This window comes from Telopea speciosissima, chromosome 2 (assembly GCF_018873765.1).
Source record: "Telopea speciosissima isolate NSW1024214 ecotype Mountain lineage chromosome 2, Tspe_v1, whole genome shotgun sequence".
NCBI lineage: Eukaryota > Viridiplantae > Streptophyta > Magnoliopsida > Proteales > Proteaceae > Telopea > Telopea speciosissima.
In genome coordinates this window covers 38,578,819-38,600,206 of record NC_057917.1, presented here as the reverse complement: position 1 = coordinate 38,600,206, position 21,388 = coordinate 38,578,819, and the positions used below count along the sequence as shown (strand labels likewise).

At 45.7% G+C, this 21,388-nt stretch overlaps 1 protein-coding gene across 2 annotated transcripts; it reads left to right on the top strand.

Annotated features, from left to right (window-relative positions):
• Positions 1-296: 296 nt before the first annotated feature.
• LOC122653251 (ras-related protein Rab2BV) lies at positions 297-18,852 on the top strand. Of its 2 annotated transcripts, XM_043847221.1 has the most exons (4): positions 297-306; positions 7,376-7,383; positions 16,887-17,078; positions 18,000-18,852. In XM_043847221.1, the coding sequence occupies exons 3-4, from the start codon at positions 16,914-16,916 to the stop codon at positions 18,486-18,488; spliced, it is 654 nt and encodes a 217-aa protein (XP_043703156.1). In that variant the 5' UTR covers positions 297-306; positions 7,376-7,383; positions 16,887-16,913; the 3' UTR covers positions 18,489-18,852. The 2 variants fall into 2 exon arrangements, with proteins under 2 accessions (XP_043703156.1, XP_043703155.1); XM_043847220.1 differs by lacking the exons at positions 297-306; positions 7,376-7,383 and adding an exon at positions 16,644-16,739.
• Positions 18,853-21,388: the final 2,536 nt, after the last annotated feature.

Here is a 21,388-nt window from a genome sequence, read left to right as displayed (position 1 = left end):
GACCTCTAGTCGATGATAGCCCTTTCACGATCGTTGCACGCACCACACAAGCTTTGCATTCCCCACACGATCAAGCTATCTCCTCCACACTACCAAGGAACACAAGGCCTTGGGTTTCCTCTAGGATCAAACATCAAGAGAACAAGAGGGAGAAAATGGATTTTGGAGAGGGAGAGAGAGCTCCACGGTTTTTGGTCCTTGTGTATCTCTTGTGTGATTTTGCAATCCCACAAATAATATATATTTGCACCTCACACAATCCCAAAAGGCTAGCTCACATGGGTGTGATATATTGAGTTTCCAATTGTGACTCAATTATCTTCCCATCCAATCTTTCTCAATGAGGAAAGATCTACATTGCTAAAAGAATCCAATTTTGGGTTGAATATTCAATATTCACCCAATAAGTTTCCTTTTTTAACAATCTCCTCCATCCTACTTGTAGACATCGATTTTTGTCACCACCCTTGGTGAGGATGACAACGGGACACGGACGATGGGCGACGCATTTTCCCCTTTCCTAAGCCTTAGAACACCAAGCCCATGGGCCTAGACACACCCTGAGCTCCAAACATGACCCATTTAGGTCCAAAAAATGAAATAAGGGGAAATACACTGTCCATGGCACCGTGGACAGTGTCCCACGACATTGTGTAGGGGTCCTACGGCTATGGTGTACTTTTCCACACTGTCGGGGCCCCTTTCGACGTCAGCCAGATGACGTTGCCCACGACGCCGTGGAGGGCTTTTCTGGCCCAAGGGTGGGGCAGCCCTCCTCCTATAAATAGGAGGGTCCCCCTACCCTCTAGGAGCAGAGTTCTCGGGTAGGGAGACCCTCCAGAGGTGATTTTCACCCCCTTTCTTCTTCTTTTACCCTGATTTCCCACCGTCAGTGTGCATCCAAGTGGGGTTTCCATGTGAGGGTAGATCCTTCGATTACCCTCCTAAACAAAGGTGATTCCATTCCCTTCATGCTTGTTATCCCATTAGTGTATGGATAACAAGCAAAACCTCTTTAGTACAGCCGTTATTCTGTCAGACTGTTCAAAAACAAGCCATCCATGAGAGTTGTTACCCTGTCCAAGGAATAGCGTCGCTCCATTCGTTCGTCTCCCCTGAGCCAAGGGAACACATTTCTATAGGTATAATTATTGCACTTTTATTGATTCAATACAGTCTTTCAGTGTCTTATCGTTTTAATGTATATTTTGTAGATATAATGTAGTCCGTAATTTCCCCCCCGGCAATAAAAGAGAGAATATTTGTCATTTAGTAGCATCTATTACAGAGAGACCGGTTTCGGCCAGGCGAGGTGGGTGCCTAGCACCTTCCCACACTTGTAACCTGACCCCTTACCTGGAACCTCTGGTCAGACCATATGGAGTCACGTAGCCCGACTTCGTTCTCAAACGGATAGGGCTACACTCAATGGGTCCTAGGCCCTAACCCTAGGTGGTGACTTCACATTATTTTTGTATATTTTTTATGCATGATCCCAATCCCTCGACACCATTCTTGAACATTGACAATATTATCCATACTATCACTTGTCGCCAAAGAGGCTGCGGAAACCTCGTCGTGGCAAGGACCACGGTACTTATAGTGGCGACTTCACTGGGGACATGAGTGGATGAACGTCCACTCGAGGTCAAACTTTCTAAAATAGATGCTACCGACAAATGCCAGAATATTCTCTCCGAATGTTTTTTGTATAAAACTAAAAAAAATATAAAAATAAAAAAATAAAGAAAAAAATATAATAATATATGTGTGTGGCTAACCCTTGTGTGTACTAACCGCATCTTGCATAGTACTCAAAGTGAAATCAAACGGCAAGGGTACTCCTTGTCGTGCCTTTACCCCCGGGGAGGTGAGGCACGTCATACTAAGTACTGTGAGATCGGATGATAGCCGCTTCCTGTACCACTTTCTTGCACACACGCACTGCATGGGAACCCATTTTACCCCTGTAGTTAGTCGTTGGACCCCATGAGTAGTTATGGGTAATTCGCGGCGAAGCTATAGCTTTTGATATTTACTGTACGAGTGTAGGATCACTAGTGAGGGTATTCACTAGTGTGCTGTGGGGTGCTTCAGCCACTCAAAAAAAGGCACTAGTCTAATTACGCTGAGATTGTGTGACCTACTCCCCAGATATGTTAAAAGAACCACATACCCGCAATTCGCAACCACGAGCGATAGGTATATTGGTTCTGTCAAGGGTGACCTTGTTTTGTCCTATAAAGCCTACCCATTGCATATATCATGTAGGAAAATAGACCATATATGATTAGGGTACGACACAAACTAACCTTTGTTAGCTGTAAGAAAGACCGAGTTTAAGGTCGCTCGATGATTAATCTGGCCTCAATACGAGACGTCACCCACAATAAGGAATTCCATAGTCCTGCGATAGTCCCTCAAAGAGAAATGGGAGCTCTCTCCCATATGATGGAACCTTACATGTCCCTCGAAAATGGGGCACCTCGTATTGATTCAAGATATAATCATCAGAAACCTGAAACTAGGCTTGTTTCTGTGTTTATTTTTTTTCTTTTTTTAAGAAATGTTTGGGCGATGACGGCATTCGAAGTATGGTCTTAAAGAACTTCTACAATACTGGAAACTTTGATGACAACTTCGATTACTTGAGCCAAACCAAATGAACAAAATAATAATAATAATAATGAAACAAAAAAATGACATAAATAAAATGCAAACAAAAATAAATAAATAATAAAATAATAAAATAATAAAAAAAAGCACAAAAAAAAAAAAGAGGAAAAGAAATTATTTGAATAAGCTCCCCATTCTTAGAATCTAAATTAGGTCTTCTTCTCTTTTTCGTAGAAGCACAATTCCACACCCAAAAAGATCGTTCCTGCCTATCTGGATCCAGCAAGATGGAAGACTGATTTGATCCAGTTCTTCACCCTTCCCAAGCTCTCCGTCTTCTTCTCATTCTTCAATTGAGGTATCACTAGAGGACAGCATGAATCCGACAGACGACCACTTATCTGAAAGTCACGTCGAGCACCGAGTGGATAGATTGCAGATAGACATGGCCGAAATGCGGCAACTTATGGCATAACTGGTGCAGTCAGTCAATGAGATTTCTAAGGGAGGATCCACATCTGGGCCAGCTGAGCAAGAAGTCAGGAGGACCATCCCTGCAACCCCCAAGACCCCAATCACCATACTGGTAGAAGAGGGGGATGATAGTCGTCCTTGGGATCCTCCTGAAACTGAAAGGGAGAAGAAAATGATAGAAAAAGTGGCTGAACTAGAGGTGGCCGTCAAAGGCAAAGTTAAGGAGAAGGACGAGGATGATCTAGTGTTCTTCTCAGAAGAGAAAATTCCTAAAGACTTTTAAGTGGAAATTGGACAAGTTTGATGGATCAGGAGACCCTAGAGCTCATCTCAAGATTTTTGCCACCATTGCTAGATCATGGGGGCTCTCTGAGAACCAAATGGGACAAGCATTCCTATAGTCCTTGGCCGGATCTGCCCTAAGATGGTTGACCCAGTTGGACCATACTCAAACCCAATCTTGGGCATTCATGGTAAAGGCATTCACAAAGCAGTATTTATACAATACTGAGATGGATATCACCCGGAGAGAGTTGGAGACTTTAAGGCAAGAACCAAATGAAGAATTTTCAAACTTCATTATGAGGTTTAGGGAAAGGGCCGCAAAAATGTGGAATCGCCCTACAGAGGAGGAACAAGTTGAGATACTGTTGGAAAATCTGTATGGAGAATACCGCGAAAAGATATATTATCAGCATATCAAGACCTTTGATGCCCTCATGGCTATTGGCAAGAATATTGAAGACAAGATCTTCAAAGAAAGGCAAAACCAAGGCATGACCCGCGAGGCCGCAGGAAGCTATCCTCCAAAGAAAAATCCAAGAACAAAGGGAGGAAATACGACAGGAGCTAGTCACCAGGCAGCCGAGGTGCAGATGGTGGCTGCAGGAACCACACCTCTCATGATCCAAACCGATATCAAACTTCCTAGGAGGACCTTCACCTTTGGAGGGATGATGCCCACCCTGTTGTTCACAAAGCTCAAAAAGTAGGGGATGATCAAGGCGGCCCCCCCAAGGCCTGTGGACCTTAATAACCCACTTGCATGGTATAAGCCCAATCTCTACTGTCATTATCATGACTAGAAGGGCCACCCCACGAATAGGTGCATATTCCTCAAACATGCGATCCAAGATCTGATTGATGAGGGCAAAATAGAACTTCAAGTGAAGCAGCAGCCGAATGTTACCATAAACCCGCTACCTATAGGTCAGATCAATGACTTGCAGCAACAGATCCTCAATGACCAAAGACTCTTTTGAGACTATCTGAGGCAGCGGGCGACGTCCCACCGCTGTAGGGCGTTGCCACCACCAAGGACCGAGCCCATACCTCGACAAGAGCCAAGCCCTTGGAGGTTATCTCCTAGGGGTGAAAGATCGGAGAGACTCGCAAGGTGTGCAAGTCCAACTCACCAGCAAGGAGATCCTTAGCATCATCCCAGGAGAATGGCGGACCAGAAAATTTGGTCAGGACGTGGGGTGTCACCGACGCACAGGAGGGCAACTAGGAGGAAGTCACACACCAAGGCGGAGCTGGACCTATCGAGAAGAAAGTCCCTCGTGTTCGCGCCAAGGTTCATCGCGTTGTGACCACTCACCATCACGTCAAAACTCACAGCGGGAGGGAACTTCAAGGAGAGGTTGAGAGCGAGGTCGTAGTGAACGTCCTACCAGGTGTGATGGACAGTCACGAGAAGAGGAGTTAGACAAAAGACTCTGAGATTTGGATGAAAAGCTGGAAGGGCTAAAGAAGCAGACGAAGGGTGAAACACATTTGGTACCAAAACAACACCCATTCTCGGCGAAGATCATAGTAGCCACACTCCCCTCCCGGTTCAGGCTACCTACCTTTGAACTCTATAGTGGTACCACAGACCCTAATGACCATATTAACTACTTCAATGGGATTATGACCCTCTACGGGGGATCGAACTTGATCTCCTGTCGGGCATTCTCTACATCCCTTAAGGGTGCAGCCACTTCATGGTGTTCTAGGCTCCGGCCTAGATCTATAGGTTCGTTCGCAGAACTCTACGAGCAGTTTGTCACCTACTTCCAGAGTAGCGTCAAGCAGAAGAAGACCACGATTAATTTGTTGAACATGGTACAAAACCCTGGGGAGTCGCTCAGAAAGTACATCACCAGGTTCACAAAGGAGTCCTTAGAGGTCCGAGACCTAGACGACTAGACCCAGCATGCAGCCTTGGCTGGGGGCATTAGGGACTTAGACTTGATCAAAGACTTGGCATGACATGAGACCAAGACAATGAAGGAGCTTCTAGAGTGGTGCAATGAGTTCGCCAATATGACTGAGGTACTGTAGGCTCGGAAGAAAGTAATCGAGGCCAAGCCTCAAGATAATAAGAGATCAGCATCGGATAATCGTAATGAGAGCAAGAGATTGAGGATCGAGCACCAACAGGAGACAGGCGATCGCCAGTCAGAAAGGACGAACCGTCGTCCAGAGAGGAGTGACCGAGCAAGCAGCCCTGAGTTCACACCCCTAATATCACCAGGTCCCAGATCCTCATACAGATCCAAGACCGTGACCTACTCCATTGGCCACAACCCATGCTAACAGGACCTGAGAAGCGCAACCCCAACAAGTACTGTCTCTTCCACAAGGATATTGGGCATGACACAGAAGACTGCATCCAACAGAAGAGGGAGATAGAGTAACTTGTGAAGGCGGGGAGCTTGAACAAGTATGTGAAGGGAGGATGTGATGGCCGTTCAGGCCAAAGAGCCAGAGGCCGTGATCGAGAAAGAGAAGAGCCTCGACGCGAAGAAAGAAGAATAGACTGAGATAGGGAGAGAGATCGCCCAAAAGAGAGGAAAGATGGAGCAGAACCAAGCGGTACCAAAGGAGCCCCTATCCTCACCATACTGGGAGGACCTGGGCAGGAGTCTACGAGGAAGGCCCAAGCCCATGCTAGGTTCGTAGGAGTAGTAGAGAAGCAAAGCAAGGTAGCCAAGACCAAAATTGTAGTCTCCTTCTTGGATGCAGACCTAGAAGGATTGAGCTTTCCACATGAGGATGCCCTGGTAGTACAGATAGAGATAGCCAATCGACCCGTGCATAGGATGTTGGTAGACACTGGGGCGTCCATGGACGTGTTCTCACTAGAAGCTTACAGGCAATTCGGGTACGACGATGACCAACTCAAACCGGAGCTCACCTACCTCCACGGGTTATCGGGCGCTACCGCCTCCATCAGAAGAACAATGGAGTTGCCTGTCACCTTTGGAGAGTACCTCGGTAGATCACAATCATGGTGAACTTCATGGTTGTAAAGTCCGTGCTATCCTTCAACAGCCTCTTGGGGTGACCATCCCTAATGGCCCTTAAAGGAGTCGTATCACCCATCCACCTGAAGATGAAGTTCCTAACAGAGAATGGGGTGGGCAAGATCCAAGGAGACCAAAAGAAAGCTAGGAAGTGCTATACGACATTCGTCAAGAAGAATAATGGCAATACCCATGGGATGGCGCTATGCGTAGAGACCCTCGTCAGCGACCAAAGAGACGAACTAACAGAGCAAAAAGGAAGGCCAGTGGAGGACCTCGTCCCATATCTCCTTAGCAAGGATGATCCCTCCAAGGTAGTGCAGGTTGGGTCGCTGTTGAGTAAGGAACAGAAGGACAAGCTTGGGCGTCTCCTCCAGGAGAACATGGATGTCTTTGTATGGTCGACCTTCGACATGCCAAGCATACCCTGGTGCATAGCTGAGCACAGGCTACACATAGATCCAACCAGGAAGTCCGTACAACAAAAGCGGTGAAACTTCACCCTTGACCGATAAGCTGCCATCAAAGAAGAGTTTTAGAAGTTGAGCTATTCGGGGTTCATCAGAGAGGAGAAGTTCCCAACATGGTTCGCAAACGTAGTCATGGTACCAAAACCAAATGGAAAGTGGAGGATGTGTGTCAACTACACAGATCTGAACAAGGCATGCCCAAAGGATGAATACCCACTACCAAGGATCGACCTATTGATCAATGTTGCCGCCAGCCATGAGATGTTGAGCTTCATGGACACCTACTCCGAATACAACCAGATCCTCATGAATGAGGATCATGAGTCCTATACAGCATTCCAGACGGATAAGGAAAACTATTGCTACCGCGTCATGCCATTCGAGCTAAAGAATGCAGGAGCCACCTCCAGAGGATGGTCAACAAAATGTTCAAAGAAAAAATCGGGCGCAACATAGAGGTGTATGTGGATGACATGCTCGTGAAAAGCATCCAAGCCCAACAACACCTGACCGACCTAGAGGAAGCGTTTGAGGTACTAAGGAGGTACCAAATGAGGCTAAACCCCGCAAAGTACGCCTTCAGCATGACATCAGGAAAATTCCTAGGCTTCATGATCTTGGTACGCGAAATAGAAGCCAACCCATCAAAGATCAAGGCCATCCAAGAGATGTCACCACCCCGGATAGTCAGGGAGGTACAAAGACTAAATGGAAGGGTCACGGCCCTATCAAGGTTTGTGTCACGGGCTGGAGATAAGTGTCTACCATTCTTCAAGACATTGAAGAACCTTTGAAATCCTAAAGACTTCACGTGGATGGAGGAGTGCCAAAAAGCATTCAAAGAGCTGAAGAGGTACCTAGAGAGTCCACCACTGCTTGGACGACTAGAACCCAATGAAGAGTTGCAACTCTACTTGGCCGCCACCCCAGTTGTGGTAAGCCCGGTACTACTGAAGGAAGAAGGTAAACTATAGAGACCTATCTACTACGTCAATCATGTCTTGATGGACGCAGAGACTAGATACGCTAAGATCGAGAAGGTAGCATATGCACTCGTGATCGCGGCAAGGAAGCTAAGGCCATACTTCCAGGCCCACATGGTCGTGGTACTCATAGACCTACCACTAAAGAGGGTACTGCATAAACCAGATGTGTTAGAACGATTGATCACTTGGGCGGTAGAGCTAAGTTGCTGAGTGCACCCTATTAGAGGTTAGGCCCTAGCAGACTTTGTTGCTGAGTGCACCCTATTAGAGGTCGAGCCAGAAGCAGAGGAACTAGAGGAGCATGACTGTGGGTCATGGGAGATGTTTGTGGATGGTTTGAGTAGTGCGGAAGGAAGTGGGGCTGGCTTCATACCCACCAGCTCCAAAGGTTTTCGAATCCAATACGCCCTCCGATTCACCTTCCAGGCATCCAACAATGAAACAGAGTATGAGGTGCTACTAGCTGGACTCCGAGTAGCCAAAGCCATCCAAGTCACTCACCTAGCCATCCGGAGTGATTCCCAGCTCATAGTAAATCAGGTGAATGGAGAGTATGAAGCGAACGATGAGCGCATAGCAGCATACTTACCGCGTGCTTGAGAGGTGATCATGGAGTTTACAAAGTTTGAGATGGTTCGAGTACCAAGGGTCGAGAACGTCGTAGTAGACTCCCTATCCAGGCTAACGAATGATGAGCTCCAGAACTTGGCCAGCGTCGTGTACGTCAAAATACTGCATGAGCCAACGTACTAAGAGAAGCAAGGTTAATGAGATCGAGGAGGGGTCAAGCTGGATCGACCCTATAATCAGCTACCTACAGAACAACGTACTACCAAGAGACAAGGTTGAGGCCAGAAAGACAGGATGTGTGCAACAAAGTATAGTGTCATTAACGGGGTACTATATAAGAGGGCGGTCATGACACCATTGCTCAAGTGCCTAGGACCCAAGGGAGCCAAGTACACCCTAGCGGAGGTCCTCGAGGGGATATGCGGAAGCTACATGGGGGGGGCGAGCCTTAGCCTATAAAGTCCTCCGCCAAGGGTTCTACTAGCCATGGATACAAGAAGCAGCCATACAGTATGCCAAAACTTGTGAATAATGTCAGTTGTTAGCCCCGGTACCCCATCTGCCCACCACAAAATTGACCTCCATCCTTTACCCCATACCGTTCGCCATGTGGGGGATGGACATCCTAGGTGACTTCATGGCAGTGTCTAGGAACAGAAAGTACCTAGTGGTCGCCATCGACTACTTCACCAAATGGGTCGAGGCTAAGCCACTGGCAAAGATAACAGAGAATGAGGTGGAGAAGTTTGTTCTCTATGAGGTGATCTACAGGTTCAGGGTACCAAGAATCCTAGTCTCGGACAACGGGAAGCAGTTCAACAATTTGAAGTTCAAGGCTTTCTGCCAATCCTACAACATCGACTATTGACCTGTCTCAATAGCCTACCCACAGGCCAATGGTCAGGTCGAGGTGACTAACAGAACACTGCTCGAGGGAGTCAAGAAGTGGTTAGAGGGAGCCAAAGGCAAATGGGTCAAAGAGCATCCAAGTGTCATGTGGGCGTACTGAACAACAGTAAGGACTCCCATAGGAGAGAGCCCATTCCGATTGGCATATGGTACCGAGGCCTTGGCACCGGTAGAAGTCCTTGCCATGCCTCATAGAGTTCTGCACTTCAACGAACGCACATATGACGACGGGCTTCGGGCAAACTTGGATTTCCTGGACGAGGTTTGAGAGAAGGCACTGCTCAGGAACGTGGCATACCAGCAATGAAAGGCCAAGTACTACAATGTCAGGGTCAAGGAGAGGCTTTTCTACCAGGGACACCTAGTTCTAAGGAGGGCTAGAGCATCGTAGCCCAGTAAGGAGGGAAAATTATCAGTCAACTGGGAAGGAACCTACATAATGTCCAAGTAGATACGGCTAGGGACCTACCACTTGAAAACTCCTGGGGGCAAGAAGATAGACCGAGCCTGAAACTCAAAGCATCTGAATAAGTACTATCAGTAGAGTAGCAGTAGTTGCAGCTTTCAACCACAGTAGTTTGCATTATAGCATTACAATAGTAGCATTCCATATTCAAGGATTATTTGAAAATTTTTGAAATTTGAAGTAAATATTTTGTTTTGGGCTACATCTGTGTACCCCTTGCCTATCAGTCGAACACTTTTAAGCACCGAGGTCTAATGACCACCGAGGCGTAAAGCCACCGAGGCGTAAAGCCACCGAGGTCTAATGACCACCAAGGCGTAAAGCTACCGAGGTCTAATGATCACCAAGGCGTAAGGCCACCGAGGTCTAATGACCACCACAACGTAAAGCCACCGAGGTCTAATGACCACCAAGGCGTAAGGCCACCAAGGTCTAATGACCACCAAGGCGTAAGGCCACCGAGGTCTAATGACCACAAAGGCGTAAGGCCACTGAGGTCTAATGACCATCAAGGCATAAGGCCACCAAGGTTTAATGACCACCAAGGCGTAAGGCCATCGAAGTCTGATGACCACTAAAGCGTAAGGTCACCAAGGTCTAATGACCACCAAGGCGTAAGGCCACTAAGGTCTAATGATTACCAAGGCATAAGGCCACTAAGGTCTAATGACCACCGAGGTCTAAAGCCACCAAGGTCTAAGGACCACCGAGGCGCAAAGCCACCAAGGTCTAATGATCACTGAGGCCTGTGGGCCATATGCACAAACGACGAATAGTGGTACACAAGGGAGATGAGGACTCAACCATAGAAAAGAAAAAGTAGATAACTTCAAAAAGCAACGATGATTACAAAGCCAAGTTCTAAGTTCCAAGTTCAAACATCTAATAAACAAAAAAGAACGGACTCAGGGAAGAATTGCGCTCTCCTCCGGAGGAGTCACATCCTCCTCAGGGGGGAAGCCATATCAACCCCAGGCAGGGGAGCCACGCCTTCCTCGGGAAGGGCCACGCCCTCCTTAGGGGGAGCAGTGCCCTCCCCAGGAGGAACATCGGCTGCCCTAGCAGCTACAGTGATCGGCGACACATAGCTTGAAAATCGGGAGAGGTCGTAGTCGGGAGTCTCCCAAAGGACATAGGCCATCATGTTATGGTTCCCCATATCGTACACCTCCTGGTTATACTCATAGAATAGGTCCCTTATGGCTCGGGATGTCCGGAACTATGCCATAGCTTACTCACCGGCCTGGACCAAGTTAATATCACGACCCTGCCTCACGGTCTGAAGCTCCTCCTTTAATGCTCTGACCCTGGCAGTCAAACTCGAGCTCTGGGCCTCCAAAGCTACACTCCTGGAGGACAAGGTATTGATCTCCTCAGACATCCTCCTTTCCAAACTCCTTAGAGTCCGAGCATGTTGGATCACCTAGAAGACGAACCTCTTGAAGCGGAGTACTGCCTTGGTCGTACGGTGCTGGACCTACAACCAAAGTCATTGTTAGTGAGCTTACCACGTGCCAAGTACCAAGGATAAAAAATCAGAAGGTACCCAGTGACAAAAATCAGAAGGTACCATGTGACAAAAATTAGAAGGTACCAAGTAACAAAAACCATAAGGTACCAAGTAACAAAAGTCAGAAGGTACCACTTACAGAAGCAATGTCCCTATAAAGGAACCTCAGCAGCTCCATATGGCTCATCTCCTGCAAAGCCAAATGCTCGAAAGGAAGCTGACCCTTGTCCAACCACTCCCGCAGAATGCCGCTATCGACAGAAAGAGAAGCACCATCCTGGATATCCTAGGGAAGAACCAAGGGAGATGGAGCTGGCGGGTCCGCAACAGTACCCGAAGAAGAAACCACCCCCTTGCCTCTCGAGGAGGGTGGAACAGAAGCACCAGGCGCAGTAGGAACAATGGGGGTTGGTCATGGAAGCTTGACCCTAGGAGAACTCCTCCCGATGCTTGGAGGGTTGGAACCCCCTTTCTCTTGGTGCCCACGGCCATAACCACAGTGGGAGGAGGAGTAGGGACTGAAGGGGTGTCGGTGTCCCCTACCCGAGCAGAAGGGCCATCCGTAGGAAGCACGGCCTGGGCAACATCCCTCTGAGCTACCCTCCTCTGAGAACTGGTGCAAAAAAGCACAGGGTCCGGTCGCAGGTCCACTGAACAACAACAACAGACAGAAAAAGAAAATGAGTCAGCAGCAAATAAACAAAAAGAAAATTCTAGGCACAAGTACCAAGTACGGGCATGAGGACTAAGATCTTACCAGGACTCAACTTCCAAAGGAATAGGAAGGCCTCTGAGTCCAACTCTCGAACATCGAACTTGCTGCGTCCCAGACACCAATTGAGGGAGTCGCTCTCAAAGTCGTTCAGCTCAAGAGAACGGTTCACACTCTTGAGGTTAATAGCCTCCCAAGTGGTCTGCAGCAGGCATTAGGGGACCATAGCAAAGAAAAACCGATCCCTCCAATATTTCACCGAACTGGTGAGCCCCTCAACGAAGTCAAAGTCGGCGAAGGGCCCCTTGAGGGAGCAGCGGACAAAGTGGTACCACTTATCATCCCCCTTCCTCAATGTATAGAAGTACGAGAATAGGGGAATGGTGGCAGCGTGCCCCATCCAGGCAAAGAACACATAAAAGCCCAAGAGGACTCTCCAGGAGTTGGGCAATATCTACCCGGGGGTAAGGTGCCAGTGGTCCAAGACCAACTCAACAAAGTGAGGAATGGGGAAGCAAAGGCCATAAGCAAAGAAGACCTTGCAGAGACAAACCTCATCCACCCGGTGGGAGAAAGCACGATCGTCGCCCCCGGGACACAGAGGAAAACCTCAGAAGGTATATGGTACTCCTGGTGTAGGGATACCAGGTCTGAGGTAGTCAGGATGCTAGAGAACCGCCCTATCCTACTAGTAGGGTCTATAGCCCGGGGTGCCGCCCCAGAGACACCAGGACCCCCACCGGGACTAGAGTCACCAGAGGTCCCCTCATTGCTAACAACAGCTCTAGGAGAAGGTAATTGGGGAGGGTATCCATAGAGGAAAATGACCCAGAAGAAGGCCCGTCCGTGGCATACCCCTCATGAACAGTAGCAGAGTCAAAATCACTCGACGTCATGGGTGAAGATATGGAAGACTACTTACTTGGGCAGTACTCCCCAATGTCAAGCTGTCAACCCAAGAGAGAAGAAGGAGAACTACCACATGCAAGAGATGAATCCATAAGGTACCATCACAAAACAAAAAAAACAAAAAAAACAAAAATTGGCAAAGGCCATACCTGAAAGGCACGGGCGTAGGCGGGCAGGCCAAGACCAAGGCAACAGGCACGGGCGCAAGCCAAGATCGGGCAAAAGTAGGCAACGGGTGCGAGCCGGCCGAGGCACGGGTAGAGTTGAGACCAGGAGAGAATAGGCACGGGCGAGAGTCGACCGAGCACGAGCGAGAACAAGCGACGGGCAAAAGTCGGCCGAGGCACGGGCAAGAACAGGCTCGGGCACGAGTCGATCAAGGCACGAGCGAGAACATGCAACAGGCGAGAACAGGCAATGGGTGCGAGCTGTCGAGGCGACGGGCGAGAGTAGACGATGGGCACGAGCTGGCCAAAGCACAGGCAAGAGCCAAGACCAGGCGAGAACAGGCGTGGACGTGAGCCAGTCGAGGCACGGGCGAGAATAGACACGGGTGAGAGCCGAGACCGGGCGAGAGTAGGAGGCAGGCAAAAATGGGCGAGAGCCGAGATCGGGCAAGAGCAGGCGAAGGGCAAGAATGGGCGAGAGCCAAGACCTAGCGAGAGTAGGCGCGGGCGCTAACCGAGGTTGGGTGAGAGCAGGCACGGGCGCGAGCTGAGACCGGGCGACAGCAGGCGAGCAGGTGTAGCTGCTGGTGAGCGATGACAGGCGCTGGCGCAAGCAAGTGACACGCGACGAACAACGATCGTGGGCATGAGCAAACAGGCGCACGAACGAGCAACGAGGCCGAGGATCGTGGGCATGACCGTGTGATCGAGACCGTGGACGTGATCAAGATCGAGGTTGGACAAGACCAAGTGGGTCAGTGAGTACAGGCTAGACCAAAAGGCTTATGACTAAAGAAAGAGGACAAGGGAGAGGCCACCCAGCTCATTGTGACCCAAGAGCAAACACTTGAGGGGCAAATGACATAGTGGTTGATTCCAAAGCAAGAGAGAAAAACTTTAAAGCAAAGGGAAAAAACAAAAAGTAAGAGAGAGGCACGAGGAATTAAAAGTGAAGAATGAAAGGAAAGAAAGGAAGATATGGCTAAAAAGAAAGGAAAAAGAAAAGAAAATGCAAAAAGTGTAGTGGGAGGGATTAGAACCCTCCACCTCTCCCACTTCACTAAAAGTTTCACAGGAACATCCTCTGAAAGAGCTCATTTACACCAAGCCCATCACTGACACAAAGACAGGAAAACTACTCTCTTGAACACTCTGTTCCAAGAGAGTGGGGGCAAGTAGTAAACCAAAATTATACCAGCCAATCGTGGGCCGCCACGTGTCCTGGCCCAAGAGGGAAGACCATCCCAAGCCCAGCCACCTTATGTCTCACTTGATTGGCCCAAAAGGCAAAGAACCAAAATAGACATCCAAGGTCCAAGACCAAGTACTATACGCAAGCTACTAACATCACCGACGAGATATATATCACCTCATCAGTTAAAGGTACCACATACCAGAGGTACAATTCCAGACGGACTCATACACCAAGGACCTTATCCAATATACAAGGACGCATGCATGTCTATTTACCGAGAGCATCTTCTCTACTGGGACTCTACCTCCCATGGGAGAGCAACCAACCAAGAGATAAATCCTACCAACTAGGAACGTCTATCTACTATGAGGACTCGTTACCAACTGGGACTCTCCACACGGCTTCACTCCACTATAAAATCCAAGGTACTCTATCCCATTAACCCATGTTGAATTCCAACTATTCATCTGTTTGCTCAGAGAGATCTAACTTAGGCATCTATGAGTCTTAGGCCGGAACCACACCGGTTCTCCCTTGTCACCAAGGTCCTTTTGCAGGTTGCGGCACTCGAAGGGACCACTAAGCGATTTCTTGACGCAACAGGAACTATGACCAACATCGTCAAAATCTACTGTAGCATCTCCTTTAGCTATAATTTCAAGAACAGAGGATCAGATGAAGCCCTAATTTGCAGTAACCTAGAAACTAAGTTACCTGCTGCTTCTAACAGAGTCTCTTCACCACCTGGATGTTCTTCCAAGAAAATAGTGACATTGTAGACCTGAATCAAGTGATTGAAGAAACCATTGAAACAGATCCAAGGAAAAATAGAAAAAGAAAAACAACAACAGTGATTTAATGAATAAAATCAAAACCAGTGGTTTAATTTATGTTTCCATGAATAGCTAACCAACAATCTTTTTTAGAAGTATGGAGAGAGACCTCTGAAAGAGAGAAAGCTTTGGTTTTTTCCATTGCAGACTTCTTGTGTCTTTTGTGCAACTCACATATGGTTTCCACCTTCCACACTGGTAGAAAGCTTGATTGTGCGTGTTCATGTTTTTGGTCTTATATGATTTATTCATGTTGCAACTTTGATGCAAACACCCTACAAATTGCTTCTACCAATTGCAGGTAGATGAAGCATCAAATAAGTTCGATAAAGATGCACCTTCCATACGTCGAAGTTGTTTTGTTTTGTATTTTTTTTTTTTTTTAAATCATTGTTTTCATATTGATAAATACAGAAGTCTTTTACACGTATTTGAAAAAATAACTAAAAAATAACCGTATAGGAAAAATATCTACCAATATTTTATCCTTGGACGGTTCAGATTAAAACACTTTAATCTAACAGTTACTTAAAATCAATGTAAAAGATTCCTCTTATACACCACCGTACATGAAAACCACCCCTTTTTATTTTATGAGATGATGCGATAATTTCACGTACTCTTGCTCCAACCAGGAAGAATCTTTTTCCAAAAAAAAAAGGAGGAAAATAAATTATAGGAGCACGCCAAGCTAGGCTGGTCTTCATAATAGGAAGGAACAGGCCTAGCACTATTTCATCAGGCAATATATCTAATACCTACTGCATTTCCTACCGTCAGATTACAAAGATACACTTTACTTGGCTAGACGACACTAATATAAATATGTAGAGTACGAAACTTCTGAGGCTCATTAGCGTCCAGAAGCTCCCAGTTCGTGCGTGGCACGGGGATCATGTACGAGCCCAGGGGGGATTTAGTCGGCCTAAAAGTTGGATACCCCTCCTGTTTACAACAAGAAACAAAAAAAAAAAAAAAAACTTCTGAAGCACCAGAGATGATCCAGGTGGTCTGATTGGAATCCATGACACTCTTCAAGACCACAAGATTCCTATGATTCTTGTACATTGTAGCACCCAATAACTACCTCCCAAAAGTAAATTTTTCTAAAAGGAAAGGAATCAGTCTCATTCCGATTCCCGAACAGTTGTCAACCTCGCTGTTTTTCGTCTGTTTCTAGCTTTCTTCTGGTTGTTCTTCACTTGCTCTATAAAATCTAATATAATTCCAATCTGTTCGGTAACGTGTGCCGAAGTCGTAATAAGCCTTTAATAATGATTTTAGTTTTTTCAAATTTCAAATTTATATTAGAATTCCGAATATTTCTCATTTTTATCCCCTGAGCCGTGATAAGCCGTTTCAAGTGCTGCCCTTTTAGTCGGTTTTTCTGTTTCTTCTCGTTGGCTATGGAAAGCAAAGACGAACTTCCTCTACTTTCTTCCATGATTGCTTTTCTGAATTAAACTTCTGCAACTAATCGGAAAATCATCTCTCTCTCATCGAAATCGAGAAGGGAATTTGGAAATCACTCTGCCATTTCATAGACTGAAGGACTCAAAGGAGATCTTTGCAGGCCATATCATCACAATCTCTTCTCGTTTGTTCCCCCATTGTTTTAGACTACGTTTCAGGGTATTGATTCTTTCCCTTTCCCTCCAACGTCTCTTTGGGTTTATCTGATGATCTGATCTGTCTACAGAAAGTAGAGTTTTCTTTGGTTTTGTTTGAATTTTGAATTATTGTTTTTTCTTCGTTCTGAATCTGGAATGTATCTGGTAGGTTGGAGAATATATCTGAGGCCTAGTAATGGCTCATAAGGTTGATCACGAATACGATTATCTATTTAAGATCGTCTTGATCGGAGATTCTGGTGTTGGAAAATCGAACATTCTTTCGAGGTTTACTCGTAATGAGTTCTGTTTGGAGTCTAAATCGACCATCGGAGTTGAATTCGCTACAAGGACTTTGGAGGTGTGTCTTCATCTTTGTGATCTTGCTTCTGCTCTGTTATATATAATTTTTTCTGCTCTCCATTACCTTGTTTGTTGTTCATCTGTTTACGTTTTGGTTCCCGGAATATTAAATTAGAAATGCATTTGTTGTTTATCTCACAAGAAGTTTTCTTATTAATGAGCGCCATCATATCTTGATGTTACAATCTTATGCATGCTTCTTTTTAGGAACTCATGGAAAAAGAATTTTATGGAAATCTTGCAGTCTCTGTTAATTCTACGGCAATATCAAATCGATTTTAACTGTGGACATACTCTGTCCAACGTCATTTCCAATTCTGCTGTTTTCATATCTTCAATTCCTAGGTTCTAGATTGCACAGGTCCTGTTCAAGATTTTGTTCCAGAATTTGAATAACAGAAGTATTTTAAATCTTCATGAAATGTAAAAATATATATATATATATATATATATATATATATATATATATATATATATTGAATTACCGTTCAGTTGATTGTGTCCCTAACAAATACTGTTTAAGATTGAACTACTTAGCTTATATGAAATACCAAATTCTTTCAAATTCTCGCAAATTCCATGCGAATTATGGCTGTAAATTGGTCTTTATTTGAAGAGAGTTATTCTTTTACACTGCTCCAGAACCTCACTGAATAGTTAAAACATGAGCATACTCTAATTTGCGATATATTTATTTCGTGCCTAACTTGTGTGATCAATAGAAATTGTACTCCCATCTAAGACCATGTTTGCCGTTTACAAATTGGAGAGATGTGGACTTATGTTTAAATATATACCCTGAAAGGAGAATTCATCTCTCTCCTACTACCCCCTCAGTAGATTCCAATACATACAGCATAAACTTATTGAGTTAGAAACAAAACACTAATGTAATGAACCCCTTGGTTCTCTCAAACAGGTAGATGGAAAGACAGTCAAGGCACAGATATGGGACACGGCTGGTCAAGAGAGGTACCGTGCCATCACGAGTGCATATTACAGAGGTGCAGTTGGTGCACTCTTGGTCTATGACATAACAAAGAGGCAAACTTTTGACAATGTGCAGAGGTGGCTCCGTGAACTGAGGGATCACGCAGACTCCAACATTGTCATCATGATGGCAGGGAACAAGTCTGATCTAAGCCACTTGAGAGCTGTACAAGAGGAAGATGCACGGGTTTTGGCCGAGAAGGAAGGACTCTCATTTCTTGAGACATCAGCATTGGAAGCATACAATATTGAGAAGGCTTTCCAAACTATTTTGACAGAGATCTACCACATCATAAGTAAGAAGGCACTAGCAGCCCAGGAAGCAGCCAACTCAACTAGTCTTCCAGGTCAAGGGACCACAATCAATGTTGGTGATGCATCAGGTAATTGGAACAAGAAAAATTGTTGTTCAACTTAGAGGGCAGGACTCAATTCATTCTAAAAGAAAGACGTTTTGCACAGACCGTTTTTTGGGTGCTTTAGAAATGTAGAATATTTCTACTACTAGAGAAAAAAAAATTCCTTGGATGTTGTGAGAAACAGAGTTTTAATCCATCATAGGGAAGTCTGTTAAAAGAAGTGAAACATGACCGTGTTAGAAGCTTAGGTGGTTTTGCATTTTCTTTCTGCTCCATTCGCTATTTTTTTGTCGCGCTAATTGTTATGGAAGATAGTTTTGGCCTAATTTAGCAGAGTGAGGTATGGTTGAAGAGAGAAGAAGCATTGTAAGTGTAGTGTCTCCTTTGTTCGTCAGAGTTCTAACTTGTAATAAGAGTGAAAAAGAAAGAATATTTGTCCCAGCAGCTTATCTGTTTGCAGTACTACAGTTGAGATTTCGATACTTGGTGCATTAAATTAGACCTAAACAATGTATACCATGTTGATGCTTCTTTCTACAAATTGGAAATATCATTATATGTTTTTTTTTGTGCAAAGAAGATCATATATTGGTGCGAGTAGTGCACGGTATCTAAATTACAAAGTTCAGACAGCCACAGAGTGGAGTGTGGCCATCTAGTCCGTCTCGCACAGGACAAGGCCTTCCGGGCCAAGGAGTCAGCTACGCTGTTAATCTCCCTGGGAATATGGCTGAAATTACAAGATTCAAAAAGGGGAACTAAAAATCGAACATCCTAGAGAATACTTGAAATTTCAATTGTGGGGGGGGGGGGGGGGAGGAAGGTGAACTGGAACTGCTGATCCATCTAATCAGTTCGCTGCTGTCAACCTCAACTTCAATATGGAGGATTCCTTCAGAAAGTCCTTGTAGAAGACCTGATCTCAAGCCAAGGCTTCACCTTGGATAGCAGAGGAGAAGGATGATGGTTCCGAAATGGCTGAGACGATATGTTAATGATAGTTCCTTATAACAAAACCAATACCTCCTATATTACCTTTCATTGACGCATCAAAATTTAGCTTAGAACTGCTTTGGAGGCTACCAAAAAGAGGAAATATGAGAAGGTCTGGATGTCATACCATTAGTTGAGGCTTTTGTTTGCATTTTAGCAGAGGAATTGAAATCAATAAAATCCTTTTCTGTCTGGTGTATAACATCCATAGAGGACCAATCCTTACCACCAAAGATCCGATCATTTCTAGCACGCCAGATATTCCAACATATGTAAGCGGATACACCTGCTGCTTCATTTCCCATTTGCTTACCACCTTGAAAAAAGGATTTCCAGTTCATAATCATCAGAGCTAAGTATGGATCATGTTGTGGCGCTAAGAAGGATAATTTTGAACCAAACCAGACTATTCGCGCAAAGCAACAATCCAAAATGATATGATCAGCATTCTCATTTGTGCAACCACATTGTGGGCAAGGAGAATCAATGGGAATTTTTCTTTTTTGTAAATCAACAGAGCCAACCCTTCAAAGGAAGCTCTTTAGTAGAGGAATTGAAATATGAGAAGGTCTGGATGTCATACCAGTAGTTGAGGCTTTTGTTTGCTTTTTAGTAGAGGAATTGAACTCAATAAAATCCTTCTCTGCTTGGTGTATAACATCCATAGGGGACCAATCCTTACCACCAAAGATACGATAATTTCTAGCACGCCAAATATTCCAACACATGGAAGCGGATAGATCTGCTGTCTCATTTCCCATTTACTTACCACCTTGAAAAAAGGATTTCCAGTTCATAATTGTAGACACTGAAATTTTGCCACCACCCTTGGCAATGATGACAATAGGACACGGATGGAAAACATCGCAGCCATACCCCTTGAGAAACCCAGAGGGAAACACAAAATGAACCCAAACAAGCCCAGAAAAACCCAAAATGCCTGGTGATATCATGCCAGAGCATGGCGCTGTGGTAACCCACCATGGCGCCGTGGAAGGTATTCCACGGTGCGGTGGAAAAGGACAGACGTCACCAAAGTGACGTCATCCACGGCGCTATGGAAAACTCTTCTACACTCTGTGGGACACCCCTATAAACAGGAGGGCCCCCTCCCCCCCCCCCCCCCCCCCATTTTCATGGAGAAATAGGCAAGGGAGACCCTCCAAATCGATTTCTTAGCTGTTTTCCCCTCTTTTGAACCATTTTAGGTGAGTATAAGCAGTTTCTCTTAAAGGATGGATAGATCCTTCGATTATCCCACTTGAATGATCAGTGCCCCCCCTCCTAACCCGGCCGTTACTCCGTCTGTATACGGGTAACAAGAATCTCCTTTCATAGCCATTATTTTGTTCGTGTGTGGATAACGAGAAACACCCTCAATGAGCCGTAACTTTGTCCAAAGAACTGGTGACGATACGCCCATCCGTCTCCACCTGAGCCAAGGGACCACCGATAGTCAAGGAGTTTTTGTTTGAAGGTATAATCATTACATTTTTTATCGTTATAATGTAGTCCTTTGTGTTTTCCCGTCCTTTTTTAGTGTATATAATATAGATAGAATGCATGTTATACAGTTGCTTTAAGCATACTTTATGAAGAGAGAATATTCGGCATTCAACATCTAAAATAGAAAGACCGATTCAATCAGACAAGATGGGTGCCTAACACCTTCCCATACTTGTAACCTGACCCTTTGCCCTATCTCTGACCAGACCTTATGGAATCTCGTAGCCCATTTCTACTCATACTGGATAGGGCTACCTCCATTGGGTCCTAGGCCCTAATCCTAGGTGACGACTCCATTTTTATGAAGCATGATCCCCATCCCCCATGATGATGTGTCACAATGACATTCCGTCAACATCAAAAGACTAAACCCTGTTGCCATAAGGCCTGGTGGAACCTCGTCCCCGAGGACCACGATACTTATAGTGGCGACTCCACTGGGGATGCACGATGGGTAAAT

What these genes read in the sequence shown, in the direction of transcription:
- LOC122653251 (XM_043847221.1), top strand. Translation starts at nt 16,914, where the DNA reads ATGGCTCATAAGGTTGATCACGAATACGATTATCTATTTAAGATCGTC. An exon ending in TCGCTACAAGGACTTTGGAG is followed by an intron (nt 17,079 to 17,999) that starts GTGTGTCTTCAT and finishes TCTCTCAAACAG; the next exon opens with GTAGATGGAAAGACAGTCAA.